Raw genomic sequence first — 16328 nt, 5'->3', positions numbered from 1 at the left:
CGTAGTTATCTCAAAATACGTTGGTTAGTAAAGGTCGAGTAAGCATAGACAATCAAAACGTTACACATAATATCACTTCACTTAAAATGGTCATATGTTCCGATGTGTGTATAACGGAATGTGATGAGTTGTTATTAATTAAACAAAACACTTTTCTATTGTCAAAAAAGTGTCTCACAATAAAAATATCGAGAGGAACCAACACTGCTGAGCCTTAGGCTGCGTGTCGGAAATATTTCAACTGGACACCCTGCTTTAGAGCCGCTCACTAGTTACACCCAGTGGCTGCTTGGCAACGCGCGTAATAGCGTTCTGTGACAGGAACTTGCAGAAGTGTTGTATCCATGAAACAGAAATAAATCTACGAACTTTTAATTCACTTGTTTCAGTTTCAGGTTTCGTTAAGTGTTATTTGCAGATATGATCGATGCTGCTTTGAGTTCTTCGGGAGCTCAAGTAGTTTTAGCCACATCAAGTGATGAGAATCATCCTCCTGAAAATATAATTGACGGGTAAGGAAGGTACAGCACAGTGTTGTTATAACGAAAGCATTTTGCCTTTATTTTATGACGCCTTTCTGAACGTAATGCCTTATAGACAGACATGTTTATAATATGTATAGGTTACTGGTACTAGGATTATTGCTGTAAGTAAAATATGGTAGGCAAAATCAAAACATGCCTCTCTGTACACTGTTTCTTTGAGAGAATATACTTCTTTTAAAACTAGTGGTGTTTCAAAATAGTTCACAAAATGACAAGTAAATCAGCCTTTGTAAAAGGTGTAACATATTTTAGAATTAAGCAGCCTGTATAGGTTAGGTGAATTGGTGACGCTAAAATTGGTCCAAGTGTGTGTGCGTGTTTATTCCACTTGCGATGGACTGGTACCCTGTCCAGGGTTTACTCCTGCTTTGATCCCAGTGCTTGCTGGGATAGGCTTCAGACCTAAAACCGTCGCCCCACCTCCAACCATGACTTTGTTCAGGATTAAACGGGCTTCGAAAATGGTATGGTATAGTTTATAAGGTTGGCACAGTGATTGCTACCTTACAGCACTAGAGTCCAGATTTCCTTCCTTCCTTCTTGGCCACTGTCTGCGTGGAATTTGCATGTTCTCCTTGTGTTATTGTATACAGGGTGAGGTCACAAGTAAGGATACTTTCAGTGGTGCAGTAATGAAAAATCAGGCTGATAGGCACACTTGTGCTAATTCAGTAGAACATCCGTGGTGTTTATCCTCTCTAAAACTTTAGTAGGTTTTTCATAATCAAAAATAGCCTGTATGTTTACAAAATTATAAATAATGTAAAGTTAAAGAATCAAACCAATGTAAATGGTTTTATTTATCCATTTATAAAGACAAGAAGAGACATTATTAACTTCCTTTTTAACTGTGTATTTACAATTTTTTATTTTTTTCCCCCTCACAGAAGAACTGATACATTTTGGATTTCAACTGGAATGTACCCTCAAGAATTTATAATTCGTTTTTCAAACCTCATTAAAGTCACTTTAGTCACTATCCAGAGTTACAATGGTAAGACATATACACTATTTGCGTTAATTGGTTAGGTTCCATTGTCTTCCTCTGTTTCCAGTATTGCAGAGAGTACAAAGAAGCAGAAACGGTGGCACGCTTAAAACAGAATGTGAAATTGACTGTCCGATATATATTTAGATGTTTTTGTGTTACATATAGTAGCACAGCACTGAAGTAACTACTTATGTGGTCTCACTGCTGAAGGAACCTGGGTTTGATTCTGTCACTTTCACTTTATGTGTGTAGTTGTCATTCAATTATATTAAGGCACCTTCGCTCCAAGTATTCCTTTTTCCATGAAATTTTAAAAAATGCAAAAAGGTGGATTAGCCAACTGAAGTTGGGCCCACTGCATGTGTCTAGCTTGTGATGAACTGGCAACCCATCAATTGCTAGTTCCAGCTTTGGAACCAGTACCTCTGGGATAGGCTCAGCCTAAGCCGGTATATTTCCTTCTTTCTTGTTATTTTTCATTGTACATTTAAATATTTCCTTTTTGTTTCATTTAATGCATATTACAGGTTTGAATTGTTGATAGAACACATCTCCAAGTACAATGCTAGAAATGTATACATATCTGTTTTAAGGAAAATACATATTTAAATAATGGATTAATGTATATAATAACTAACAATGAAATATACATGAGGGAGGGATATAATTGTTCATACTCCTCTCTTACACCCCCAGAGTACTGGGTTCAGATTACATTCTGGGTTTTGCATCTTTATGTTGAGTGGGGTTTTCTTCAGGTACTCAGGTTTAGTTCCCAATGCCAGTAGATATGCATATTGTTTTACTTGGCAATTTTAAATTGGCCCTATGAGTAAATTCTTGAGTGGTGTTTTTACACTAATGATCTTATCAGTAATAGGAAAATAGAATTTCTTTCACTAAGTGAAAAGTGGCTAAGCTTTGGTGGTACCACAGTGTTAATTGAAGCAGCACCTCCGAATTACAGTTTTGTTCATTCAGTTTGCCAAGACAAAAATGCGGCGGTTTAGTGAGTATTTTACTCTAGCCAATTAAACTGTAAAAATGCCGGTTTTGGCAGCTTTATGTCTTTCGAGTATCTTGCTGTTGTTATTCAAGGAGTGTCCCAGTCTTGTGTAGTGACTGTTTACAGACCTCCTAAAAACAATGCATCTTTTATTGAGGAATTCTCAGACTTATTATCTATAATAATAACTAACTATGACAGATTCCTAATTGTAGGCGATTTCAATTTTAATGATAGCCAGTTTGACCAGAAGGCAACAGATTTCCCGAATTTACTGCATTCCTTTGATCTGAATCAGCATGTCAGCCAGCCCACACATAAGGGAGAATACACTAGATTTAGTCATTTCAAATGGATTAAAAGTGGTTGTGAGGCAGGTTGTGGATATTGGTATGTTGGATCACTTTTGCATATTACTTAATGTAGAAATACTCATAACTACAACTAGTGAGAAATGTAGTATTAATAACATTATTTGAAACATTTGCAGCTTCAGTGTTTGCTAATATTCTAAGCAATCAGTCCATCTGTAGTGCTTACCTTAATGATGCTAGTAGTGTAAACAGAAAGTTGGAATACTTTTAACGCTAATTCAAGAGGTACAGCCCATACATAGTGGCCCGTGAAAAGACAGTTAAGAAATCCTCCAGCACTATCATACCTTTGAAGACCCAAAGAGCGTCTGATTTAAAGAGAACATGCAGGAGTGCTAAACGTAAATGGAGAAAAACTAAACTGATCATCCACTACGAAATATTTAAGACAAATATAACTGAATACAATAACAGTATGCCTTGAGAGGCAGAACTATTTCTCTAAAATTATAAATGCTGGTAATCCAAGAGTTTTATTCTCAACTATTGATCATCTTCAAAACCCAGCTCACTCAATGGAATGTCTCCTAAAAACTACTAGTGAAACTTGTGAGGCTTTTTGCTGTATTTTTTTAAACACAAAATAAATTATATTAGAAATAATATAGTCCATCCCTCTAAAGTTAAACTAATTGAATACCAGCATGACCATTTACACAAGTTAAATTCTTTCACTGGAATAGATTTACCCAAACTACGTAGAATAATTTCTCATCTGAAGCCCTCCACCTGCGTCCTTGACCCAGTGCCAACAGGCTTTTTTAAACAAGTCTCTGATATACTAATTTATAGTTTACTTGACATAGTCGATTCATCATTAGATACGGGGATCCTTCTTGACTGTCTAAAGTCTGCAGTTGTTAAACCGCTGCTCAAGGGAAATAATCTTGACTCCTCTGTCTTTGACAACTTTAAACCAATTTCTAACCAGCCTTTAAGCAAAGTTCTAGAAAAGGTAATAGTTACAGTAGGATGCAAAAGTTTGGGCAACCTTGTTAATAGTCATTATTTTCCTGTATAAATCGTTGGTTGTTACGATAAAAAATGTCAGTTAAATATATTATATAGGAGACACACACAGTGATATTTGAGAAGTTAAATGAAGTTTATTGGATTTACAGAAAGTGTGCAATAATTGTTCAAACAAAATCAGGCAGGTGCATAAATTTGGGCACCACAAAAAAGAAATGAAATCAATATTTAGTAGATCCGCCTTTTGCAGAAATTACAGCCTCTAAATGCTTCCTGTAGGTTCCAATGAGAGTCTGGATTGTGGTTGAAGGTATTTTGGACCTTTCCTCTTCACAAAACATCTCTAGTTCATTCAGGTTTGATGGCTTCCGAGCATGGACAGCTCTCTTTAACTCACACCACAGATTTTCAATTATATTCAGGTCTGGGGACTGAGATGGCCATTCCAGAACGTTGTACTTGTTCCTCTGCATGAATGCCTTAGTGGATTTTGAGCAGTGTTTCGGGTCGTTGTCTTGTTGAAAGATCCAGCCCCAGCGCAGCTTGACTCTGACTGTTCTCCCCATTCGTCACTTCTGTCTATCCAAAATCTTTCTTGGTCTGCCACTTCGAGCCTTAACTTGAACTGAGCCTGTGGTCTTCCATTTCCTCAATATGTTCCTAACTGTGGAAACAGACAGCTTAAATCTCTGGGACAGCTTTCTGTCTCCTTCCCTAAACCATGATGGTGAACAATCTTTGTCTTCAGGTCATTTGAGAGTTGTTTTGTGACCCCCATGTTGCTACTCTTCAGAGAAAATTCAAGGAGGAGGGAAACTTACAATTGACCCCCTTAAATACTCTTTCTCATTATAGGATTCACATGTGTATGTAGGTCAGGGGTCACTGAGCTTACCAAGCCAATTTGAGTTCCAATAATTAGTTCTAAAAGTTTTGGAATCAATAAAATGACAACGGTGCCCAAATTTATGCACCTGCCTGATTTTGTTTGAACAATTATTGCACACTTTCTGTAAATCCAATAAACTTCATTTCACTTCTCAAATATCACTGTGTGTGCCTCCTATATGATATATTTAACTGACATTTTTTATCGTAACAACCAACGATTTATACAGGAAAATAATGACTATTAACAAGGTTGCCCAAACTTTTGCATCCCACTGTAAGTAGTTAAATGATTACTTGAATAAGCATTTTATTCTTGACTAGTTCCAGTCAGGTTTTATAACAAACCATAGATGCAAAAAATTATTTAACATAGCTGTTGTTATGCTATTCATTATTTGGAAAATGATCAAATTTTTTTTATCAAATATTCTAAGAATTACCCATCCGTGTATTTTATAATCCACTTATACAATCCAGGATATAATGAAGTGGTATCTATCCTAGCAGCATTTAGTAGAATGTGAGCACCAACCCAGGATAGGATTCCTTTCCAGTACAGGTCACACAAACATGTACACTCTCCTGCACTGAGCCCATTTAAAGTCACCAATTAACCTAATGCACACATCCTAAGGCTGTGCCAGAGAATGCAGGGCATCTCTCAGAAAGCCACACACTAATGTGTGAGAACATCTCCATACATTAAGGTAGAGCATGTGGACTGCAACACAAAATCAGGACTTTGGAACTGTATGGCAGCAGCATTAAACACTACGCCACTGTGTCACTTTTTTTTATTTTGGCAAAATACCTAAGTATAAGTGTTCTAGTTGGTCCTCCATCCTGGGTATGGCATTAACCTGCATCCAGCCTTGCAATCAGGTCCTCCAACTTGTAGGGGAAGCTCAAGGGTTGGTGGCATGATTGGCACTCCAGCCACTGTTAAAAAAAACCTCACACTGTTCCATTCCATTCAAACTAGTGTGGTGCTGAGGTGTCACCCATTGCATGGCTGTGTTCGGGTCCTAATTTGGGATCCTGAAGTGTTTCGCTGTGTGGTTGGTGCAGCAATGCACTGTATCAGTGCATGCCCTCAACCTCTCTCTCTCTCTCTCTTCCTCTATTTGGCACACTCCCATTGAAACAACTGCTATACTTTTGTCTAATATATGATTTTCATGCAATTGAAAAGCAAATGGTTTGCATTGGTTCTCCTCTGCTCCAGAGTTGTATGTTTAAATATTGGACAGGACTTCGTTTGTATGGTGTTTCTGTATTCTCTGAGCTTCTCTAGATGCCCCAGTTTTCTTCTAGGGTGTTTATAATAGGTTAATTAGCAACAGTAACTGGCCAGGGTGGCTTTGTGATTGAGGGAGCCCTGTAGTAGACTGCATCCCATCCGCAAATGTGCCTGGTGCTGCTATAGTAGGCCCCTCTACATTTTCTAGATTTGGAATAACCAGTTTGAAAAATAAATGACTAAAATGCTGTATTGCAAACAAAAATGACATAAATGCATGTGGTTATATCCACATTTAGTAAATATGCTCCAATGTAATTTCACTTTATATTGTCTTTTCCAGTGATGGTCAGGGCAGCAGCATGCAAATGAACAGACCAAGCCACTCTGTTCAAAGCAACAGTCTCCAGTGTCTTCATCTCTTCCTTAGAAGTGTGATTTTTTTAACAAATACTGTTCTTACCTTCCAGTTCAGAGTCTACGAATTGACAAATGCAGTTCTCCAGATACAACAGATTTCGAGAAAGTGTTAGAAAAAGGTAAGATTAAAAATAAAACTACCAGTAATTCTTACAAGAATTCTTCAACAGAATAGTATATATTATTTAAGGAAGGACTAAATCTAACACATTGATTAAAATCACAATTATTTGGAGTAGGTTTGAAGCATTCAGTTTTGGGTGCGCATTGTAAAATGTACATGGTGTTTATTTGGACTAGTACGTACAGGACAGCATATAGAAAAAAGAAAAAAATAATCACTAGAAGGTCTACCTGAGTATTGTTTCTAATGATCTGGTCGATTGGTAGTCTTTGCTTCTCCATATCCCTGAATCATATTAAGTAGGACTGAGAATAATAGATTATGATTTGGAATATTTTTAATTAAAGTAGATTAGCAACTAAAATGATCAATTTTAGTAATTTAGCATAACATGATCCAATTCAGGGTGTATTAAGATGAACCTGTTCCAGTAGCATTGGGCGTAAGGCAGGAACCAGCAATGGTCAGGTTACCAGATCATTGGAGGACATGCTAATCACAGGGCTGTTTTGAAATTGTTATTCAAACTCTCAAGAAAGTCTTTGGGGATGTGGAAGGCAACTTCACATATACACTGGGCCAGTTTATCACCAATCAATCAAATGTGCCTGTCTTTGGGGTTTGCGAGGAAATGGGGTTACCTGGAGGAATATTTGCCATATTACTATCAATTGTAGTTTTGCTTGTCAATTATTAATTTATTCAGTTGTGCATTTAATTAGTCCAAAATAATTTTTTAATCAATCCTGACTGATATCCTGGAAAATAGCAATACAAATTAATGTTTTAATTAACAAATAATTGTATTTTACTTTGGAATGTATTTTGACTGGATTTGTATAAACAAATCAAATACAGTTGAAAAGATAAAAATTGTTATCATACTGTTAATAATGCATAAGCACAACAATTACTTTATGAAGATGGCTATTGTGATGGCACTGAATGAAATTATACTCTATTTAGTATTTGAATGTATGCTTTTTGACAGAATTTGAACAGACAGAAGGACAACTCCAGTCAGAAGATTTTTCAGTAAGTTTTCACTGTTATAATTTCTTGTTCATTTATGGTGTTATGATGAACAAGATACTGTGTGTGGGTGTCCAGTAGATAATCATTATTTATGGTGCAATGCATTTTGAATATTGATTAATGAAGATATGTTTTTTCTTTTAGCTTGGTGGCACAAGAGCAACACACCTGCGATTTATCATTAAGTCTGGATATGACCACTTTGTTTCAGTACACAGAGTAATGGTAGAAGGAACAAACGAAAATCACATGTGAAGTTTAATAAATAACATGAGAACTTACTATACTTTATCCTGCTTTGTATTATAGACTGTCATACATTTTTATATGCATGTTCGTTGTAAATTTCTGATCTTTTTCATGGATTAAAATAAAGATTTCATTAGCTGTGTTAAGAGTTTTAGGGAAATAATTTTATCAGCATTATGTAAAATTGTTTTAAAAATAATTAATATGGTTTCAGAGTATTAATCATGTAATGGGGTATTAATATAAATAGCTTTGCAGTCACCATAAAGCAGTGTTTCCCAACTTCGGTCCTGGGGGCACACTATGGCTACAGGTTTTTGTTCCAACCAGATTCCTAATCAGTGACAACATCTGATAACATGGATCTCATTTAATTAGCTGGTATTATTTTTCTTTTATTCTACATTCAGAAAAGCACAGCAGCATGATCTTTACATTTATAAGACATTTAGAAATATTTCTGCTTTTGCTGTAGATTTGAATGCTTAACTCTGTTTTGTCGATTTCATTATATTTTGCCCTTTCTCTGTATCTTGTTCCCCTTCGTTGTATCTTGTTAATGACAATTAAAAATGAGCAGAGCAGACACAATGGCAAACAACACTGAATAATCAAAGGCTGCAACTACTTTAACATCAGACCCACTAATTAGTAAATAATGGATTAATTAAACATTTAGAACACCTAGAAAAGTAGAATGAAAATATTGTTAAAAAGAAAAAATACACTATTCCCATATAACTGCTTGGTACATTTTAATATATACAGTATACATTTTTTTAGCAAACTTAGTTTTCTAATTTCTATATTGTTCCCAAAACACAGAACTTGATTAGCCCAGGGGTCCATTTAAAAACAGAAGCTGGTTGGAACAAAAACCTGCAGCCACAGTGTGCCCCCAGGACCGAGGTTGGAAAACACTGCCATAAAGTATTAACATGCATTCTGAATTTTTGCTATTCAATAAGATATTTTGAAGGCTTGCTATAGAATTTTTCTGTTGCTAGTCCAGCGTTGATAAAGCAGAATTTGGCATTTGGACCAGTTAATCTAATATATTTTGCCTTTGTGTCTGTTGCAAGATTGAATGTTACAAAAACTGGATGGAAATGAAAAGTATTATTTTCTCTCATATGTTTGACTCTGTTTTGGGTTAAGCCTGGAAATTTACCTGACCATCACACCTATCTGACCTTATTAGACACCCCATTTCAAAATCATGGACAATAATATGTAGCTGTAACACAAACTTTATATATACTGTATATAGACTATATATATATATATATATATATATATATATATATATATATATATATATAGTCAGTCAATCAGTCATTTTCCAACCCACTACTGAACAATATATTATATATATATATATATATATATATATATATATATTCGATCTCTTTTCGCTGTTCCGTTATTTCACCAAGTAATAATTTCCATTTGTTTGCATTAATGCGATCTTTACTATCTTTTTTGATGCTTTCGAATTTTCGTACTTCCATTATCTCTAACCTGCTCTGCATGTGTACCGTGACATCATTTTTGGAATCTTTTAATTCTCACGGATACGGCTCTTCATTGGGAAGAAACACTACTTTTTTTCCCTGATGGCAACACATTTTTGGAATCTTTTCATTCTGACGTAGGCAATCTACAAGTCTCTGACTTAAACTTTAAATCCAAACAATGTATTCTATCTCTTTCACTGTTCTGTTATTTCATTCATCCATCCATTATCCAACCCGCTATATCCTACCTACAGGGTCACGGGGGTCTGCTGGAGCCAATCCCAGCCAACACAAGGTGCAAGGCAGGAAACAAACCCTGGACAGGGTGCCAGCCCACCGCAGTCTGTTATTTCACCGAGTAATAATTTCCATTTTTTTGCACTAATGCGATCTTTCCTATCCTTTTTTTGAGACTTTCGAATTTTCATACTTCCATTACCACAAAGACTCGTCTCACAGGATGTGTACGTGTCTTTCCGAGAAAATCAGTCTCGTCTCCTTCCAAGATTTTTTTTCGTAATAGGGAGATATACAGTATATGTATATATGCAATATATATATATATATATATATATATATATGCAATATATGTGGTGTGTGTGTATATATGTGAGAAAATTAACATCTGGCAGTTGTTAAAGGTAGACAGTTTATTTATTGTCATGATGTTATCTGATGTTTAGATACAAGTGTTATCTTTAAATTGCTTCATGTTCACAATGCTAGTGCAATTAACTTAATTAACTTTATTGTATTCTCTATATGTTGTGACATCAGGTCACAACAGCCATAGGTTTCAGTTGTAACTTTCATTTACACATACAGAGAATGCAGCAATTTCACGATAATTGTTCCCTTCCAAGTGACGTGTCTGTTCTGCACAAGATAAGTTGCTGATCAACAAATACACATTATTTTTTTATATCTAAATTGTTAGAATTAAATTCAGAGATTCATCTTTGAAAAGTGTTTAAACATTAGCTTTGCTTACTTTATGCAGTTTCATAATCATCAGAATACAAATTCAAATTAATTTTTACTTTTCTTTATGTAGAGAGTCTTAGTCAAATTCAGATAAAAATTTTACTAATTTACTCAAGTCTTTACATTCTGGGTATTTTACCTTTCTTGTAACTTTCATAAATACTGCTATGTAAAAATTAATTTCTGGTGTGCTAGACATTATTATTGTTATGGTCTTAACATAAAATCAAAAAGGTATGTATTATCAATTTATAATTAACTTTTGCATGTTTAAATATTTCTACATTTACATTTATAAAAAAATAACAGAATACAATGGATTAATTATTTTTTTGGAGAACAGCACGAACACTTTCTGGTTTGTAACCAAATGGTCCCAATCCACCCTGTTAGAAAAGAAAAGAATCCAAATTAATTAGCAGTAATGTTGCCACTGTTAATGAAAACACATTGAATGATGTCATTTACATGCTCATTCAAACTAGATCATCTGATTATAACTGTTTTTAAACTTATTTTAATAGATTGTTTATTTCTTTGGGACTGTGATGGGGATATGCAAATTGATTTATTTTCCTCCAACAAATGGCACTTTGCTTAAAAGCAGTTCTAAAGATACAAAGTACATAAACAAATGTAGTTTTATGTCTTTAATAAATCTGTAATAAAATATGTAAAAAGAGCTATGACTTGGAAATTAGATGACCAGTCACTAGTCATAGTATGTTTTCTTAAAATCAACATTTTTAATATTGCGTGGGACAGGTCTTAACTTCAAAAAAGAATTACCTTGTAGATTACTTTTTTTGACTGAAGCACATATAGCCTTTCTGGCAGAGCACCATATTTACTAGCAGTTTCATCATTCATAGAGTCAATTACAACTGGGCAGGGTAGATCCTGCTTTAAAAGTATCTGTGCAGCATTTAGACGATCCTGAAGATTTTTGTGACTTTGAATTTCAATGTTATTTCTGAAAGACCAGCCATCTGAAATAATAAAAGAGTTAATTGCGTATCATGACAAACAATTGTGACAATTTACAGGTGGTTGCAAACTTCTGTAGTGTAGTCAAGCTATTATTCACTTGACACTATTAAGGAGGTCTCCTAGACGTTTTTGTGACACCTAGTTACCCAGTTACCCTCATATTAAGCAGCTTAGTCTTTCAGTTCCCATTTTATAACAATAGAGTCACATCACACACTTTCATCAGTAGCCAAATAATGCTGATATGAGTGGTGGTGTGGCTTTCAGAACCATGCCCATTGATCTCTCGAGTTAAATATATATATATATATCAATTTTTTCCATTTCTTCACATGCTTAACCCAGGGCTGGTTAACTACTGGGCACAGGGAGAACATGCAAACTATACCCATGGAGCACCAGAGACGTTAACAGAGTCTTAATACAGCGCCACGTCTGCACATAAAGACAACATTTCGCGCTAATTCATTTATTAACAAATGCAATGCCTTCCAAGATGATACCAAAAAACGGATGCCAGTGCAATATTATTTCCAAAAGATTATTTCCACTAAACTTATTCTAAATTAAACATTTGCATAAATCTTCCAGTTACAAAGTCTGGATGCCTCGCCATTAATTCTGATTATCAATTTATGTGAGATTTTATTTGGACCGACTGGATTGATCAGTTTTACCACTTCATCTGATTCCCTTTGTTCATATCTGAGAAAGTAAACACAACGTAAAGCATTAAGTTATAATCTTAAACCGACAATACCTGTTGCGTGTGCCTCCTGGGTATAGATGATCAGGAAGTCTGCGACTGACCTAAAGTCCTGGACAAGCCGCTTGAACTCATCCAGTTTGAAAAGAAACGGTGGTCAGGAACAGCTGCCAAAGCTAAGAACCAGTGGTCTGTCCTCTGAAAACAGAAAGAGCATACACACAAATGATAGAGATAGTCGATCAAAGCCAAAGTCTACAGGGGTGCAGAACAGCAAGAAGGGTAAAGGAAGTGCATTAACAGCACCTCAGCTATCCGAGGAGCGCCGCGGCGCAGCTCACCTCTCATAAACTCGTGAAGCTTGTGCAGTCCACCCCGCAAGTCCAGCACTGTCGTATTTGGTGCCGCCTCCCCCTCTACAGCCTCATCTCCGCAGTTTGCCAAAGTTTCAAAAAAGACGCTTTTAACAAAGGTGAGAGTGAAGAAAGTTGGCCCCCAGTCTTCAAAAGAGAATTTTGGATTCTGGGTCATAGTGCTTAATTCGCCTAGCTTGAGAAGTATGCCCTTCGCAATGCCTGGGCAAACAAGGGCAATGAGTCTGAAAACCAGTAGTTGCGGTAAAAGAAGAATAAATGTGAAGATATATTTGAAGCGAACCGTCCACTTCCCCATTGTTAGGATTTGCAACAGTAATTCCCGATTCCTCGCTGCAACCTTCTCCTACCAATCGTAATATGCTGCTCTGTGCGCCACCTACAGGTAAAATATTTATTGGCCTTGTAAATCGATTAATGTATACTGTAATGTATACAGTAGTCTTAAATACAGTAAGGTCATCTGAAGTGTTCCACGTCAAAGTCCAGGAGAGAGTCGTAATCTAATGTTGCGTCACTGGACATAAAGCAGAAATCGCAGCAAGGCAGTTAATTTCACTTTTTCTCAAACATTCATATTTAGGCCATTTTCATGCCTCATATCTACTTATACTTTCACTATCAGGTAAAAGTTTGGAATCGATCAGAAATTTGCATACTTTTGATACCTCTTCTATTAAGATACCTTTACATTCGTTTAAAAATTTAGCCAAGACATTACTAGTGCCACTAATGGCTATTACTGCTTGAAAAGAATGATCTTTAATTTATTGTTCACATACAGTATGACAACATAGCCGCATTTTCAACAGCCATTCATTTGGTATCCTAACAGTGAACCCTTAGCTTTACCTTCATTTCTCATTTTTAAATTCAGATTGATTATTAGAGAAACCCTTGTAATTGTGTTAGCACCGCTGTAATCTATTTTTCTGTACACTTTGGTTGCAGGGAAGTCTGAGATCCAGAGACATGTGGCATAGTCCACATTCATACTGAGAAGTTTGCAGTGGAGAAGCTCTGGTATGACTGTGTTAAATACAGAGCTGAAAACCACAAATATGATTCTGGCATAAGTAGATGACTTGTCTAAACTCTGCAAGATGTAGTGGAGAGCCATGTTTCCTGCATCCTCAACTGACCAAATGGCACAGTAAGCAAACAATAATGGGCCAAAGAGAGAATTTGTGATAAATGTGAAAGACTGAAGAATCAGATGTTCATATTCATTATTACAGAATTCAGCACCACAGGCCTGTAATCGTTTACACAGGAAATATTTTGCATCTTAAGCACAGGGATGATTGTGAATTTTTTGAAACAAGCAGCATCTTTGCAACGAGCCAAAGACTGAGTGAAAATATTTGTAAATACAGGCCCTTTTTGTTCAAAGTAACATCTTAGTGAGGAGGGACAAATGCTATCTGGACCAGGGCCTCATGTATAACGCCGTGCGTAGAACTCGCACTATAACATGGCGTAAGCACAAAAGCGAAATGTGTTTACGCACAGAAAAATCCAGATGCAGGAATCTGTGCGTACTCCAACTTCCACGTTCTTCCGCTACATAAATCCCGATCAGCGTGAAAACTAACGCTCGCCACGCGCATTATGTAACGCCCCAAATCCTCCCAGAATTACGCCTATTTGAATATGCAAATCAATATAAATCGCCCTTAAGCGCAGCCTTCTGTGAAAAGACAATGGGAAAAGCACGGGGAAAATATAAGAATTTCAGCGAATACCAAGTGGAGGCAAATGAAAAACATACTATTTGTTCAAATAAACCGTGGTATAATCAACAAAAGGAAGTTGATCGAGTGACATAGCGTGTTGGAGAAACTTGAAAGCTCACATTCACAAATCGCACAGTGCGGAAATAAAAAGAAGTCACATATCAAAGTCGCCGTGAAAAGCCGAGTTGTAAGCCCACTGTCTGAGTGTCATATGAAAGCTTATTAGGGTACAGAGAAAAAAGGCACACAGTGAGGAAAAAGCACGAAATGTCAACTTCAATCTCGACATTTCCACTTTAATCACGTAGTTTATTTTGTCATTAAAGTAGAACATCATAAACTTCATCTTAAAATCGTTTAATTAACCAGTTTCTCAAATCACATCGTAATTAAAGTAGCACGTTAAATGCTTTGTTTTGTATTTGATCTTCTATGTGCTCTATGTGTGTGAATCACTACTTGCTTTTAAACCGGCTCTCTTCCTCCAACTGGACACAGAATCAATTACATTCGTAATATTACAGTTCTCTGAATAACTAAAATACTGAGATGTATACGTGATATCATTTTCATGATGATAGGAGTTAAAGCACGTTATTAAACATGTGTTTCACTTGATGAAATAATTTATTGCAGCAGTACAATCAGGGGCGTCTCTAGGCTTGTGGTGGCACTGGGCAGAGGAAGAATCGGTGGCTCCTTAGCCGCCCGTCAGTAAGGTAGCTTATGCACAGTGGATGGCATGTCCGTTGCGGACACTGCATAGCCGCCTCGTGCTCATGACACAAGCATTTAACTTTTGCGAAACATTCATATTTAGGCCATTTTCATGCCTCATATCTACTTATACTTTCACTATCAGGTAAAAGTTTGGAATCGATCAGAAATTTGCATACTTTTGATACCTCTTCTATTAAGATACCTTTACATTCGTTTAAAAATTTAGCCAAGACATTACTAGTGCCACTAATGGCTATTACTGCTTGAAAAGAATGATCTTTAATTTATTGTTCACATACAGTATGACAACATAGCCGCATTTTCAACAGCCATTCATTTGGTATCCTAACAGTGAACCCTTAGCTTTACCTTCATTTCTCATTTTTAAATTCAGATTGATTATTAGAGAAACCCTTGTAATTGTGTTAGCACCGCTGTAATCTATTTTTCTGTACACTTTGGTTGCAGGGAAGTCAGAGATGCAGAGACGTGTGGCATAGTCCACATTCATACTGAGAAGTTTGCAGTGGAGAAGCTCTGGTATGACTGTGTTAAATACAGAGCTGAAAACCACAAATATGATTCTGGCATAAGTAGATGACTTGTCTAAACTCTGCAAGATGTAGTGGAGAGCCATGTTTCCTGCATCCTCAACTGACCAAATGGCACAGTAAGCAAACAATAATGGGCCAAAGAGAGAATTTGTGATAAATGTGAAAGACTGAAGAATCAGATGTTCATATTCATTATTACAGAATTCAGCACCACAGGCCTGTAATCGTTTACACAGGAAATATTTTGCATCTTAAGCACAGGGATGATTGTGAATTTTTTGAAACAAGCAGCATCTTTGCAACGAGCCAAAGCCTGAGTGAAAATATTTGTAAATACAGGCCCTTTTTGTTCAAAGTAACATCTTAGTGTGGAGGGACAAATGCTATCTGGACCAGGAGCTTTATGACATTTTTGTCTCTGGAAGATCTTACAGACTTCATGGTCAGATATGCGGAGCAGAAAGATGCAGTTGGACTATAAGAGAGATAAGCCAGACACTTTGCCGTCCAGAGTGGTGGAGGGGTGTTTTTCAGACCTGCGATAAAAACTGCTCATCTGGTCAGGTAGAGAGGCATTAGTCTGCATTTGTAACCAGTAATTACTTGTAATGCATTCCAGACAGATGAACAATTATTGATGGAGAAATTCTGTTCCAACTTGACCTTATATCTGCTTTTGGCTTTGTGTAGTTGATATTTTGCTAATCTGTAAACAGCCTTATCTCTTCTTTTAAATTCTTCCTCTTCAGTTTTTCGTAACACTTTCAGATTTTCAGAAAACTATGGTTTGTTGTTATTGTACTTGAACTGCTGCCTCACCATTCTAAGAATCTGTTTGGAATCCTGGCCTGGTTTTTGATGTTATGAAACTGGGTCAGAAAAAAGAATAAAAGTTTACTA

General features: G+C 36.3%; 2 protein-coding genes across 2 annotated transcripts; one reads left to right on the top strand and one right to left on the bottom strand.

Moving 5' to 3' along the window:
- Positions 1-255: 255 nt before the first annotated feature.
- On the top strand, positions 256-7993 carry hspb11 (heat shock protein family B (small) member 11). The gene is made up of 5 exons (XM_039735681.1): positions 256-512; positions 1433-1539; positions 6490-6558; positions 7555-7598; positions 7743-7993. Exons 1-5 carry the CDS (start codon positions 421-423, stop codon positions 7851-7853), a joined length of 423 nt encoding a protein of 140 aa, XP_039591615.1. The 5' UTR covers positions 256-420; the 3' UTR covers positions 7854-7993.
- A 2006-nt stretch (positions 7994-9999) lies between these two features.
- On the bottom strand, positions 10000-12783 carry dio1 (iodothyronine deiodinase 1). Its single transcript, XM_039735680.1, has 4 exons — positions 12386-12783; positions 12099-12242; positions 11138-11337; positions 10000-10734 (listed from the first exon to the last, which is right to left on the bottom strand). The coding sequence occupies exons 1-4, from the start codon at positions 12714-12716 to the stop codon at positions 10669-10671; spliced, it is 741 nt and encodes a 246-aa protein (XP_039591614.1). The 5' UTR covers positions 12717-12783; the 3' UTR covers positions 10000-10668.
- Positions 12784-16328: the final 3545 nt, after the last annotated feature.

The sequence above is a fragment of the Polypterus senegalus genome, chromosome 14 (assembly GCF_016835505.1).
Source record: "Polypterus senegalus isolate Bchr_013 chromosome 14, ASM1683550v1, whole genome shotgun sequence".
NCBI lineage: Eukaryota > Metazoa > Chordata > Cladistia > Polypteriformes > Polypteridae > Polypterus > Polypterus senegalus.
The sequence above is the reverse complement of the archived record's forward strand: the minus strand, read 5'-3'. Positions and strand labels throughout refer to the sequence as shown.